Raw genomic sequence first — 12,433 nt, 5'->3', positions numbered from 1 at the left:
TGGTCTGGTCTCCTCTTATGAATGAATTGGGGTGCTGCAGTATATTCAGAGCCCACGTAGCAAAGTCTTTCCCTCTCATGTGATATGAAGCAGTGAAGTGGGGTGGAGGAGGCAGAGATGTGATGCTGCTGATACGCTGGGTTCCAGGTTGGGTGTGTAAGGAGCCCACAGTCACTTAAAACCAAATTTCACAACTGTAAACCGAGAATGCTGAGGTGGCCGTGTCTCATCTGTGCTCTTAATTCCACAGCCCTACTCAGTTACTGCCATGTGGTGGGCATGAAGTGCCTGCTTTATTGATTTAAAATTATCTACTCACTAAGAGAAGAGCTGCTTTCCAAGCCCGGACCGAGACTGGGAACTCAGAAAGAGATGCTTGGAAATTATGCCCATGGAGCAGTACCTCCATGAAACTTAACAAACAGAAATGGCTTCAGACCTTCTGGAAAGCCTGTGTAAAGTGAAACAGTACATGTTTTAAATGTGTGTCTTCTTCTCAAAAGGTTCAGATTCTAAGCCAGCTGTGATGATGGCTCACCCCTCAAGTCCCAGCGTGTGGGAAGTTGAGGCAGGAGAACTGTTATGGTTCGAGGCCAGCCTGGGCTACATGCTCAGTTCCAGTCTAGCCTGGCCTACACAGATGTGAGACCCTGCCTCCGAAAGAAAAAGAGAAATCAGATTCTATTAAAAGACACACAGATAACTGGCTTAAAAGACGTAAGGCACGGCTTTGAGGAGGACGCCTGCGATAGAGTGGCTTCTACTGGCCTTTCCCTGTCACCTCCTAAGGTTGGCTGGGGGTCAGCAGAACATCAGGGGTGGCAGGCTTGCGCACTCTCTCAACAAACAAGCAGGCAAATGAGCAGGAAATCAGTCCCCCTTACCGAGAGGCCCACCATGCTCTGAGCAGCCGGCAGTCACCCACCCATCAGCGGCGGTCTGCTGGTGGGTGAACCTATTCAGTACAAGAGAAAACAGATGTCTGTGCCTTCTGCCAAGTCCCTTTCCTACATTTCAGGAACCATTCCACAAGCACAGGGAGGGTTTGTTAATTTCTTTCAGATGGTGACTGAGTGCTTTACACCGTGAGGGACCTCCAAGCCTGGCTTTTCTACTCAAGTGAGCATTACTATCACTTAGTCCCCTCACAGCCAGTATGGAACCTCTTTTTCCACTCGTCAGAAAAGCTCCTAAACCTCACCTGTGCCTGGGGACATAAAGAGACCCTTGGCGTCTCCAGATCTTGGCTACCTGTAATTGATAACACTAACTTTTTCAGGCATAGTAATTTATTATTTAGACATAACGAAACACTTAGGGTTGTGACTGATTTTAAAGAGACTAAATTAATCTTCATCCAAAACACCACCAATTACTTTAAATACTTTATGTCCCATTTCCTATGAGTATATACCAGTAATGAAACTTCATGGATGTTTAGAGGATTTGATGGGGCCAGGGGGAGGATGGCTCGTGTAACCAGCCTGGGGTTTCATCCCAGTCTTCTGTGTTTTAAGTTTTGAATTACTGCAACATTGTGGGTAGTGTCTGTAGGACGGGTCAGCCGCATAAACAGAAAGAATATACAATACTAGCTGTAATGGTCTTTCCCAAATGAGGAAAATTAACTGAGGAGGTTGTTGCTATGGGAAACAAAAAACAGCCATCTTAGCAGGCCTAGGACAGGAGTCAGTGGAAGAGTGCCTGCCTGGCATGCACAAGGCCCCTGAGTTCAGATGCCCAGGATAAGGTCTTTAAGTCATAGGAAATATTTACATGTATTTAGTCCATTGCATATTGCTCTATCAGAGTGAGTGAACCCTCTCCATTCAGGTTTTTAACAGTTTTAATATTTGGGTGTTTTTGCCCCCTATTGGTCAACCTTCAAGTTAAATTAAAACTCTACAGAGAATATAGCTGCCCATTTATTCCCAGCAGCAGCTAAAATACATATTAGAAATTATCCTATCTACCTTGTCAACCCCCTTTTTAAAAAAGACCCAAATGTGTAACAAGTTCTGTGAGCTTGCTTGAGTATGAACCCCTGAAATCCATATAGCATAATTTCAAAAGCGCAAAGAATCTTGGTGTGCCTGTCTCATATAACATATTTAGGTCATTACGGCATGTCTTTGCCTAAAAGGTGCTTTCATGACCTTTAAGTAGCCAGTTCCTGCCTTAGTAGGAAACTAAGCATGGTTTAGGAATCTTAATCCTATTCCTCCCCCACTGCGATGCCTCTAAAGCTTACCTCTTCTACAAGAGTGTGGCTGTCAGGTGACAGCCCTCCTCCATCCTGACCCAGTCCACTTCTAGAGAAGGAGACTGCTCAAAACATGGGGCTTGTCTCCCTGAAGTATCAGTTACTCAATGGTGTCAGGTTATCAAGCCTGTCTCTCAAAATTCAAATTGTTAATAGACTTGAAAGTAAGGTTTAGCTCCCTTGTTGGATGGGCATAGATGTTGAGATACCGTCTCATACTGTAGCCTAGGCTAGCCTACACCTTAAGATACCGTCTCATACTGTAGCCTAGGCTAGCCTACACCTTAAGATACCATCTCATACTGTAGCCTAGGCTAGCCTACACCTTAAGATACCGTCTCATACTGTAGCCTAGGCTAGCCTACACCTTAAGATACCATCTCATACTGTAGCCTAGGCTAGCCTACACCTTAAGATACCGTCTCATACTGTAGCCTAGGCTAGCCTACACCTTAAGATACCGTCTCATACTGTAGCCTAGGCTAGCCTACACCTTAAGATACTGTCTCATACTGTAGCCTAGGCTAGCCTAGGACTCCCTTTGTAGCCCCGGGATGCCTACACCTTAAGCAGTTTTCCATCTTCAGCTTCTGCGAGTGTCAAGCTCACAGGCATGAACTCTAAGATAAAGCACTGGGCTTCAAGGAAGTGTATAGCTAAGGCTCTAATAGTCACTTTATTCAATGCCAGCACTCCTGGAGTAGGAAAAAAATCTACCACAGTAACTGACAAAATAAAGCCAAACTCCTTAGGGGACACCTCGCCGTCTGGTTCCATGTTTTGACTTTAGCTTGTTCTCAATGCCCTGTGTTCTCTCAACAAGCTTACTCTCGCATCTTTAAGAGAGCCCCTTTCTGTCCTCCCACCATGACGTGTACATATCAAACCTCCTCCACGTATATTTTCTGTCACCTCTGTTGACTGTCAGAAGATGGGATGACAGTCGGGGACGCATGGAAAAGCCCTTTCCTCTCTGAAGCTATTTTCAAGGAGCAGTGACCCAACTTGTGTAGGTGTCCACAGTAACAAAGCTTCAGAGACTTGGAGGGTTGGATCCGAAATGAGAGGACTCAAGGAGGAACTGTGCGATTTACTGGGTGAGGCGACAGGTGAAGCAGAAATAAAGGGGCAAGACTTCCCCTCTCACCCACTTCAGGAGAGTGTGGAAGCTTTAACACCTAAAGCCAGCTTTACTGTGTTTCCTTGTATTTTGAAACACTGCATGTATTATTGCCCTGCATCTGTTTAATAACCTGGCTTGTTTTCAGCATTAAAGAATACACTTCATCTAGTTGACAATAAGATGTTTTGTTCAGATTTGAGTTAACCAGTGGCACCACACTAAACTCTTATCTCAGCCAAAGCAAAAACGCTAAAGCAAAGATAGGTGCTGTTTTGATTGGCCTGTGAGAAGCTGATGAAGGGTAGTGTTGCTTTTGAACATTTTGAGATTTCTCACTTTTCTACTGGACCTGCCCACAACATATTTTAATAACCTGTGTTCAGGTTCCTCTGGGTTCAGAGCCAGTGTTCACTGCCTTTGGCCTGTTTGTATTGTACATTGCCTTCTTTCATATCTGGGCCAGGAAGTTCTGAGGGCACTTGGTATATGTATGTTGCCTGTATTTCTCTGTCTGTGTAAACTTCAGCTCTTGAGCGTACCAGGACATACGTCATTCTGTGGGGGAATTAAATTACTTCATTCATTTATCCATCCATGTCTGTGTTAATGTATGTAGTACCAGGGATCAAGGTCAGGATCATGCCAGGCAAGAGGTCGAACCGTGAGCTGAAGCCCAGCTCCAGATACTCTTAAATCTTAGACAAATACCGCACAAAAGGTCAGTGTTTGTTGTTACTTGAAAATTATATGAAAGGGACAATTCCATCTCAGTTTTTAATTAAATGCTAAGATATATTGCAAAGAGTGTGCAAGGCAAACGCGTAATGCTTCACATGTGTTTTTAGAATGCTCGTGTACTCACAGAAATTGAGGAAGCCATAATGAGAGTGTTATTCCGTTGCCAAAGGCCAAGCTATTAATTAATGGCTTTACCAATAGCCCTTGTTAAAGAGAACTCAACTCATAAGCTTTAATGCGAAAAGATAAAATTGGAGAACTGGGGATACAGTTCTGTGGTGTGACAATTGCCTAGAAAGCTCAAGGCCCTGGGTTCTTAGAAGCAATATAAGATCCAAGGAAAGTTTCAAGTGAAGATTGTGCCAACCTCAGTTCCCAGGGGAATTGTGACTTGGTCAGAAAATATTCTTGTTGTCGGGTAGGCTTTCCCTCGGGACTTGAACATCATACTCTTCATAGGCACACCTCAGTCATTGCTCATCGGGAAATTAAGTCATAGGTCTTTGTCCACTGAGACCACTCTAACCTAAGAAGGGTGAATGGGACATGATCTGATGAGAGTGTCACTTCTCAGACTTATTAATCAACTGAGTATCCTGGTAAAATGCAGCTTCCGGTTCTGCAGGTGCGGTGTGGGCCTGAGGTTCTACGTTTCTAATCCAGTACTCAACAGGTGCAGTTCTCTGAGCTATGGGCAGATGACAGTCAACTGTAGAACAAAGATTAATCAAACCTGCCCTCCCCATTTATTCTCCATCCTAAGATTTGTTCTGCCCATGCTGTATCATTTCCTAAGGCTTAGAGTTTCTAGTTTAGGTTAGAAAATATCTTTTTCTCACCGGTGACCGCTACTTAAAACACAATAGTAGCCAAGCAGTGGTTGCACACACCTTTAATTCCAGCACTCAGGAGGCAGAGGAAGGTAGATCCCTGAATTCAAGGCCAGCCTGGTATACAGAGTGAATTCTAGGACAGCCATAGCTACAGAGAGAACCGTGCCTCCAAAAAAAAAAAGAAGAAGAAAGAAAAGAAAGAAAGAAAGCAGCCAAATATGGTGATGTAGATATCGATAATCCCAGGTTTCAGAAAGCTGTGAATTGTGATGTAGTGAGGCCATGTATCAAAAAAGAAAAGAAAAAAAAAAGTAAAGTGTCAATTCTACCATGGGACAGTAGAGGGAAGGTGTACCTAGCGTACAAGGAACTCTACAGGGTTGGTCCATACATACTCAGCCTCACTATATAGTACTTAAAGGATTTGCAGATCCAGTGGCTGAATGACAGGTGCTACTGTGAGCGCTTCCCTTGTGTTGGAAAGTGACAGTGTCTTTCTGTTCTGCCTTAGCAACAGGAACAAGATCCTACCAACCTGTACATTTCTAACCTGCCACTGTCCATGGATGAACAAGAACTTGAAAATATGCTCAAACCCTTTGGACAAGTTATTTCTACAAGGGTCCTGCGTGATTCCAGTGGTACCAGCCGTGGTGTTGGCTTTGCCAGGTGAGTGGGCTGCTCTCCTCTTTATTAACTGAAGTAGGTCTGCTACATCTCTCTAGTAAGAGAAGAAGAAGAAGAAAAAAAAAAAAAAGGACTGGAAAGAGAATGCGTGAGACAAGGTCATAGGAGCCTGCTGTACTGTGGACTTAAATTGCATGTGACTTCACATGCAAGCTTTTTCTGAATCTTGGAACGTTTTGGACTCGCCAAACCAAGTACACTAAGCACCTGATGGCTTGTTGCTGGAACTGTCACAAGAACTGTGGCCCTGGACACAGGGTCCTGACAGTTTGATTCATTACTTCGGGATGCCTATAACTTCTCACAAATGAGCAGTCTCCTTAGGTTCATAGACACATCAGTGTCTTTCGCTCAGATAGAAATTTGATTCGTTATAACTATTTAGTTAGGCTTCTAAGATAAGTATTCTAACACTCAGGAAAGGAAAGCAGGTATATCATCTAACTTAGCAGTTGTTAACAGTTTATAATTTTTCAGGTTTGTATTTTCTTAGTGATCATTCTAGGTATAACTGAAGCAGCCCCACCCCCTCCTATCTTCCTCTTCCTAGAAAGAATACTTTAGTGGCTAAGTTGATTTCTAGAGAACTAAATTAAACAGAATGAGCTTTGATTTGTGGCAGATTTATAATCCTAAAGCCCCTACACAAAAGCTGATTTTACAGTGAATTATTTAAGAGGTTTTTAGCAGTGGGCACTGACAGATAATATCAGCAGGCATTAAATTATTAGCTGATTATTAGAGGGGAAAATGCTGACATTTACTTAACTCTACAAATTACAGCCACATCTTAATGCAAAACTGTGATTTCAGCAAAGCATTTATTAGTAAGGGACCTTATTGTCACCTCGCCATTATGTCACAAAGGCAAGGGCTACAACAAGGTTCTGTTGGCTTTTAGTCACTTATCTATTGGGCCAGACACAGCCTGGAGGAAAACTCAAATACCTGTCCAGCAATATTAGTAGCACATACCCACTTCTTCACTGGTGAAGAGGCACCAGTCAAGACGTTTGGAGGCCCAGCCTTGACATCCTTCCGAGGTACTCTTCTGAATAAATGTAACACCCTCACAGAGTCCAGTGGAACTGTGCTGGTTTTGTTTTTGGTTTTTTTAACCCCGTTAGCTGCCAGTTAAAACTAAGGTATGGCTGAGTGGGCCAGAGTATGGTGCATTTTGAGTAGTGATAGGATGTTTCCTTTGAAGAAAAGCAAGAAGCACTTCTCAAATGCTTTTAGTCACATGAGGCTTTAGCCCTTAAGTCCTTCTTCAAAGTCAAGATAACAAAATACATAACTAAGTTTACTAATTTAATTTTAAACCTGGAGTGAAAGTTAAAAACATACAGGGTGCATCCTCTTTGCCAGCCATTACTACTACTCTTCAACCCTGTCATTTTGTGAGTTCGTAAAGGAAAGGCCACCTTTAAAACAAAATTTCTAACTCATTTTTTTAGTGCAGATCATGATAGTATTATGAATTGCTTTTTAAATTTCTAGCAATTAGAAAATCATAATCTGGTGTGACCGTGATGAAACACTCTGCGTAGAATTTATTCTGTCTTTTATGATTCGGGGTGACTCTGCAATCAGTTGTTTTACTGTAGAAATGCCAAAGCAACAGCTAAAGAAAGAATAATCCCTTCTCTTATCTCATCCGTGGTTTTCTGCTAGTTTCATTTACATCCTAAACCTAAAGCCATAGTTATAAAGGTCTCTCTGTGCTGTGCGTGTACAATCTGTGAATGTCTTGTCTTTATATGACTAGGATGGAATCAACGGAAAAATGCGAAGCTGTAATTGGTCATTTTAATGGAAAATTCATCAAGACCCCACCAGGAGTTTCTGGTATGTTGTTTACCCACAGTTTTATCAATCCTTGTTCTATATAGCATCTGTGTAACTTTAGCACATAATGGCTCATAAGACCAAAATCCTCACTTTACTCTTGAAAAACCTACTTGTTTGTACTGGCAAATAAGATTGTCACATTTTCTGACCAGGAAGAGGTTGAGTGTTACCTGGAGCACTAAAGAACTGACTTGCAAAGCATTACAGAATCAACTCTATTGACCACAGCCGTCTTTTATCCCACCTCGCCACCATCCTCTGTGGCTTCCCATGGCTGGGCACACCAGTGAGAGCCCAGCATCTTAGTCTTCAGAATGGCTGGATCTCAGCTCCTATGGCTCTTGTGTATACCCTGCTTCAGTCACTTCCCTGCGTCATCTGTCTTTGTTGTCATTAATCGGACCACCACACCTCATGAGCATTTTATGCCAGGATAACAACCACACTTCTGGTCTGAAATAGAAGGGACTCTGGTTGCTGAGAATTGACTTCTGTCTTTGTCGGGGTTTGTATTCCTGCACAAAACATCATGACCAAGAAGCAAGTTGGGGAGGAAAGGGTTTATTTGGCTTCCATTTCTTTGCTGTTCATTACGAAAGGAAGTCAGGACTGGAACTCACACACAGTAGGAACCTGGAGGCAGGAGCTGATGCAGAGGCCATGGAGAGACTCTCTTTACTAAATTGCTTCCCCTGGCTTGCTCAGCTTGCTTTCTTAGAGAACCCAGGACTACTAGCCCAGGGAGGGCACCACCTACAATAGGCCGAGCCGTCCCCCCACCCACCTTGATCCCAAATTGAGAAAACCCCTTATAGGTGGATCTCATGGAGGCATTTTCTCAAGGGAGGCTCCTTTCTCTGTGATAACTTCAGCTTGTGCCAAGTTGACACACAAAACCAGCCAGTACAACAACAACAACAACTACTACTACTACTACTACTATTTCTTCTTCTCCTCTTCTTTCCTCCTCCTTCCTCCTCTTTCCTCCTCCTTCCTCCTCCTGTTTCTCCTTCTTCCTCCTCCTTCCTCTTCCTCCTTTTTTTTTTTTTTTTTTTACAGAAAAGCTGGACTCAGGTGAGAGTCTGCACCTAATGGCCTGGCACCTACACAACTTCATAATCTGTTTCTGTCTATATAAAATCTGGGGTATGTTTATACTATCTTTTCTTTAGTGGCACTCATTATTGCCTGCATCCACTTCCACATCAGTTAACTTAAGTTAAGTCCCCCAGATGTGCTCATACATGTGCCCTGGGACTTTGTCCCAGGAGATTGTAGGTTGTGTCAAGGTAACAAAACTTATCACAATTAAAAACAAAACGTTGTGACTATTGCTATAATAGAAGGGTTTTTTTTTTTTATCACAGAATTTAGTGAGTAGCAGTGTAAACTACTTTCTGCCAAGATATTTTCCAGAAGATGACATCCATTTGTGTTTGAAATCATCTTGGTCTTTTGTGATCTCAAAGTGAAGTAGGGCTACCTTCTTTCCATCAGTCCTCAGTCCTCTCCAGTGTGGGATCTTCTACCATGTAGCTTAAATTTGAGCAAGCATACTGTTTGCTAGGGCGACTTTAACACAATAGCCAAACAGTAGATTAAGACTCAAAATGCTGGGGGGCCAGATGGTCAAGCTGCAGGAGTACAAAGTCGGTTCCAGCGAGCACTGGGAGGGAAGGGTCTGCTCTAGGCATCTCCTTAGTTGGCAGTTGGTCATCCTCTTCCCATGTCTCTTCACTTCAACTTCCCTCTGTGTCCTTTCATTAATGAGAGTGCCAACTGGGATGGTTAATGGCCCATTCTAGTGATGTCTTCTTTGCTTCGAACCTGTCTATAGGTTCCTGTCTATAATGGGTCACATTATGGGGTTCTGGGAGTTAGGGCTTTTCATGTCTTTCTGAAAGGGAGGGAGAGAAGGAGGGAAACATAGGTCACTTGTTCACGACTGACATCTTCTGTCCCACATCACCATTGACTTGGCCACTGCCTCTGCCCCCGTGAGTTTGCTGTTTTTATATCACATTTCTGACAAACCCTTCTGATAGATTTTACACAATCTTGAGCTTCCAAAAGTCCATGTATCTTGTCTGTCATACATCTCTTCTTAGCTTTCTATTATCAGCTTCCATAGGCCCACCGTCTCCAAAACTAGACTCCTTGCCCTCGTTGTTGTTCTTGCCTTCTTTACCTCAGTAGAATCAGACACCAAAGTCAGAAACCCAGCACTGGATTTGCCTGGCCACCTCTGTCCTTCCTCTCCCCCATTCAGATTATCACTGAAATCCCTGATTTCTCTTCCTAAGTATCTGCCCCTTCCCTTCATGCCTGCTGTCACTGCCCGGTGTGCCTCTTTTCTCTCATTAAAGAAGCCTGCCATTGGCTTGTCCTGTCTGGCTTAACCTCCCTCACTTTGCTTCCTAAATATACAGAGAACTTTAGACAAAATTCACACTTCTGTTCACTCGAAAAAACCTAGGGTTCCCAGAATGACACTGAAGGCCGTGGCAACTAGAGCCCTTGTCCCTTAATGTTGCCCCTCCATTTCTCCCTTTTGCCCTGTGTCCTCAGTAATGAATCACAGGTAGAACCCCTAATATATGCCATTTCTACCTGCGTTCTCTCTCGCGGTTCCTATACTTGATCTTGTTGCTTCCCATTGAAATAGAAGTGCTCTTCTTTCCTTCCTAGACTCTTGAGAGCCTGTCTCCTCCCTTTGGGACCTACTCTGATCCAGCTGGGTTACACTCTGCCTGGGGAACCCCCAAAGGATTCACACTACCATTCTAACACTGATTATGTTCATATGTGTCAGTCCCACTGTTACAGGAAGCTCCTAGAAACCCTTTTCTCTTTATGTTGGTGCCTTGCAGTGAGCTATACTAAGTAACAGCCAGTGTTCATTAGCTTTGAATAAATTTTGCTTCGTCATAGCAACAAGGCAACACTGGCACCTTATGGGGTAGAATGTGGGGAAAGACTGACGTCCTGCCTTCTGGTTTGAGGTTAGTTCCCAACATGCTCCATGCCAGCAGGCGGTGTCTCAGAAACCACCTCACCTAGCTTGAAAGAGAGGCACTGGTGCTCTCAGCGTAGGGGAAGAGAGAGCTTCCTGCTGCTTTGTCACATCCTTCCCCCAACGTACTCTCAGACTTCTTGCTCAGCAGGCATAAGACGTCTGCTTTCTGTTTCTGGGTCTGGAGTTGCAAATCTGTGCCAGCCACTAAGTCCATCTCCTTACAGCATCACTGTCTGCCTCTTCATACCCATGTCCTGCAGATCGACTCTTGATTTTGTAGGAGTCTGGAGAGGGATCCTTTCATGGTGTTCCTCCAGCCCTCTGCTCACTGGTATCTTCAGTAGATGAGCTGCATCAGCAAGAACTAACCCAAATGCTCCTGTGGGGAGTAGTCAGGTCCTCGAGCTCACCCTGAACCACGGCAGTAAACAAACATAGAGGAATCCAGAAGAGGCGAGCATGCCATTTAGCCAAATGTATCTTTGCCCCCACAGTCTGTCCAGCACTTCTCATATGCAAAAAAAAAAAAGGTATTACAGTAGTAAGTAGAACCTGTGAATTAACTGGAGTAACATAAAAGATTGGCCAGGCCCCACCTCTAAATGCCATACACACGCCCTAGTTTGTTGCGTAGAACACAGCCAGAAAGCACTTCAGTATATTGAAGTTAGACTCGTTCCATCCTGGAGTCCCCGGATTGGACATCGCTCTTAGGCTGTTCATGGGTAACAGTGTTGGGTCTTTTTTCCCAGAGCTCCCGGGTTCCATCTTTAGATGGCTGATGAAGATGGTCAGAAAATCATCTTAATTTTCTAGACCCAGTTCCATTTCATTTCCTAAAGGAACTAATCTGTATGTCTGCATAGACCCTCAGGCCACACTTGGTCTTGCAACCTTAAATCCCGACAAGCACATCACTTTTAAAGCAAGGTGAACTGCACGTAGGCACACGTTTGGAACTTAAAAGCCAAGTCCTGCAAGGACAATGCCTTCAAAGAAACCCAGCCTAGTGGAAGAGCTTCCTTTAGTTCCCTGACTTGGTTGGTTAGTTTGTTTGTTTTTCCATCGACAACACTTGGATAACAGGAAAGAGTGTTTCCATTTCACTAGTAGAAGCCTGCCCTCTGAGTTTAGCACAGTGCCAGTCTGAGTACCCTCCTCACGCTCAGGACAGCAGCCACACACACCGCTTTCGTCCCTTCCAAGAACTGGTCTCCACCACCTTGTGACTTCTTTGAGTTCTTCTTCATGCAGTAGCAGCAGCAAGATTGGTTGAAAAGGAAAAGGATCCAGGACCATTGTATCAGCCTGAGATAAAATCTTCCAGCTCCTCTGTGAAGGAGACCTCAGACCTATCACAGACTGGGTGAACAGTTTCCTTTGTTCTTTAAAGGACTTTGTGGTTGTGTCCTTAAACTGTGTCCTTTGAAGTGGGTTTACAGACTGTTGGCCACACCCGGTCAAGGAAAACCCCCTGGTTTCCAAACCACTTGTGGATGATTGTCGGAGCCGGGCAACACTGCTGCTGTGGAGAATAGCTCCTTCCAAGTGATGCCAAGGGACAAACGAGTACAAGAGACTTGAGCTCCTGACTGTAGAGGCCTGGCCTTACAGCTGAGGCTTTGTTCCCATTCACTGCTTCTCGATACCTCATTTCCAAAACCTGTGCGCTAATCTGGGTTCAGGACTAGGCTGCAAGTTGTTCGTGGGCAGGAGCATTTGTTTCTTTACTTTTGTACCCGACCCTGTACTTTCAGGGCTCACTGAGTGCTTTCTCTGAGCATTTGTCATGTCGTGCTCATCCCAATACTCAGAGCCGCTCGGAGGCCTCTGACATACGAATGAGGTTGAACCGCCTCCAGGCTTAGTGTGAGACTTGGAAGCACAGTCTTGCAGTAAACCCAACCTTTCGCCAAAACAAG

General features: G+C 44.2%; 1 protein-coding gene across 18 annotated transcripts in view; it reads left to right on the top strand.

The window, feature by feature from the left end:
* Positions 1–12,433, top strand: part of Rbms1 (RNA binding motif, single stranded interacting protein 1) — a 224,598-nt gene that overhangs the window by 187,838 nt on the left and 24,327 nt on the right. For 17 of the 18 annotated variants that reach the window (XM_063284115.1, XM_063284113.1, XM_063284114.1 and 14 more), the window contains 2 exons: positions 5,469–5,626; positions 7,413–7,492. In XM_063284115.1, coding sequence (XP_063140185.1) covers positions 5,469–5,626; positions 7,413–7,492 — 238 coding nt within the window. Of the gene's footprint in view, positions 1–5,468; positions 5,627–5,699; positions 6,688–7,412; positions 7,493–12,433 lie in introns of those variants that run through there. The other variant, XM_039105398.2, reaches the window with a different exon arrangement.

This window comes from Rattus norvegicus, chromosome 3 (genome assembly GCF_036323735.1).
Source record: "Rattus norvegicus strain BN/NHsdMcwi chromosome 3, GRCr8, whole genome shotgun sequence".
Lineage (NCBI taxonomy): Eukaryota > Metazoa > Chordata > Mammalia > Rodentia > Muridae > Rattus > Rattus norvegicus.
The sequence above is the reverse complement of the archived record's forward strand: the minus strand, read 5'-3'. Positions and strand labels throughout refer to the sequence as shown.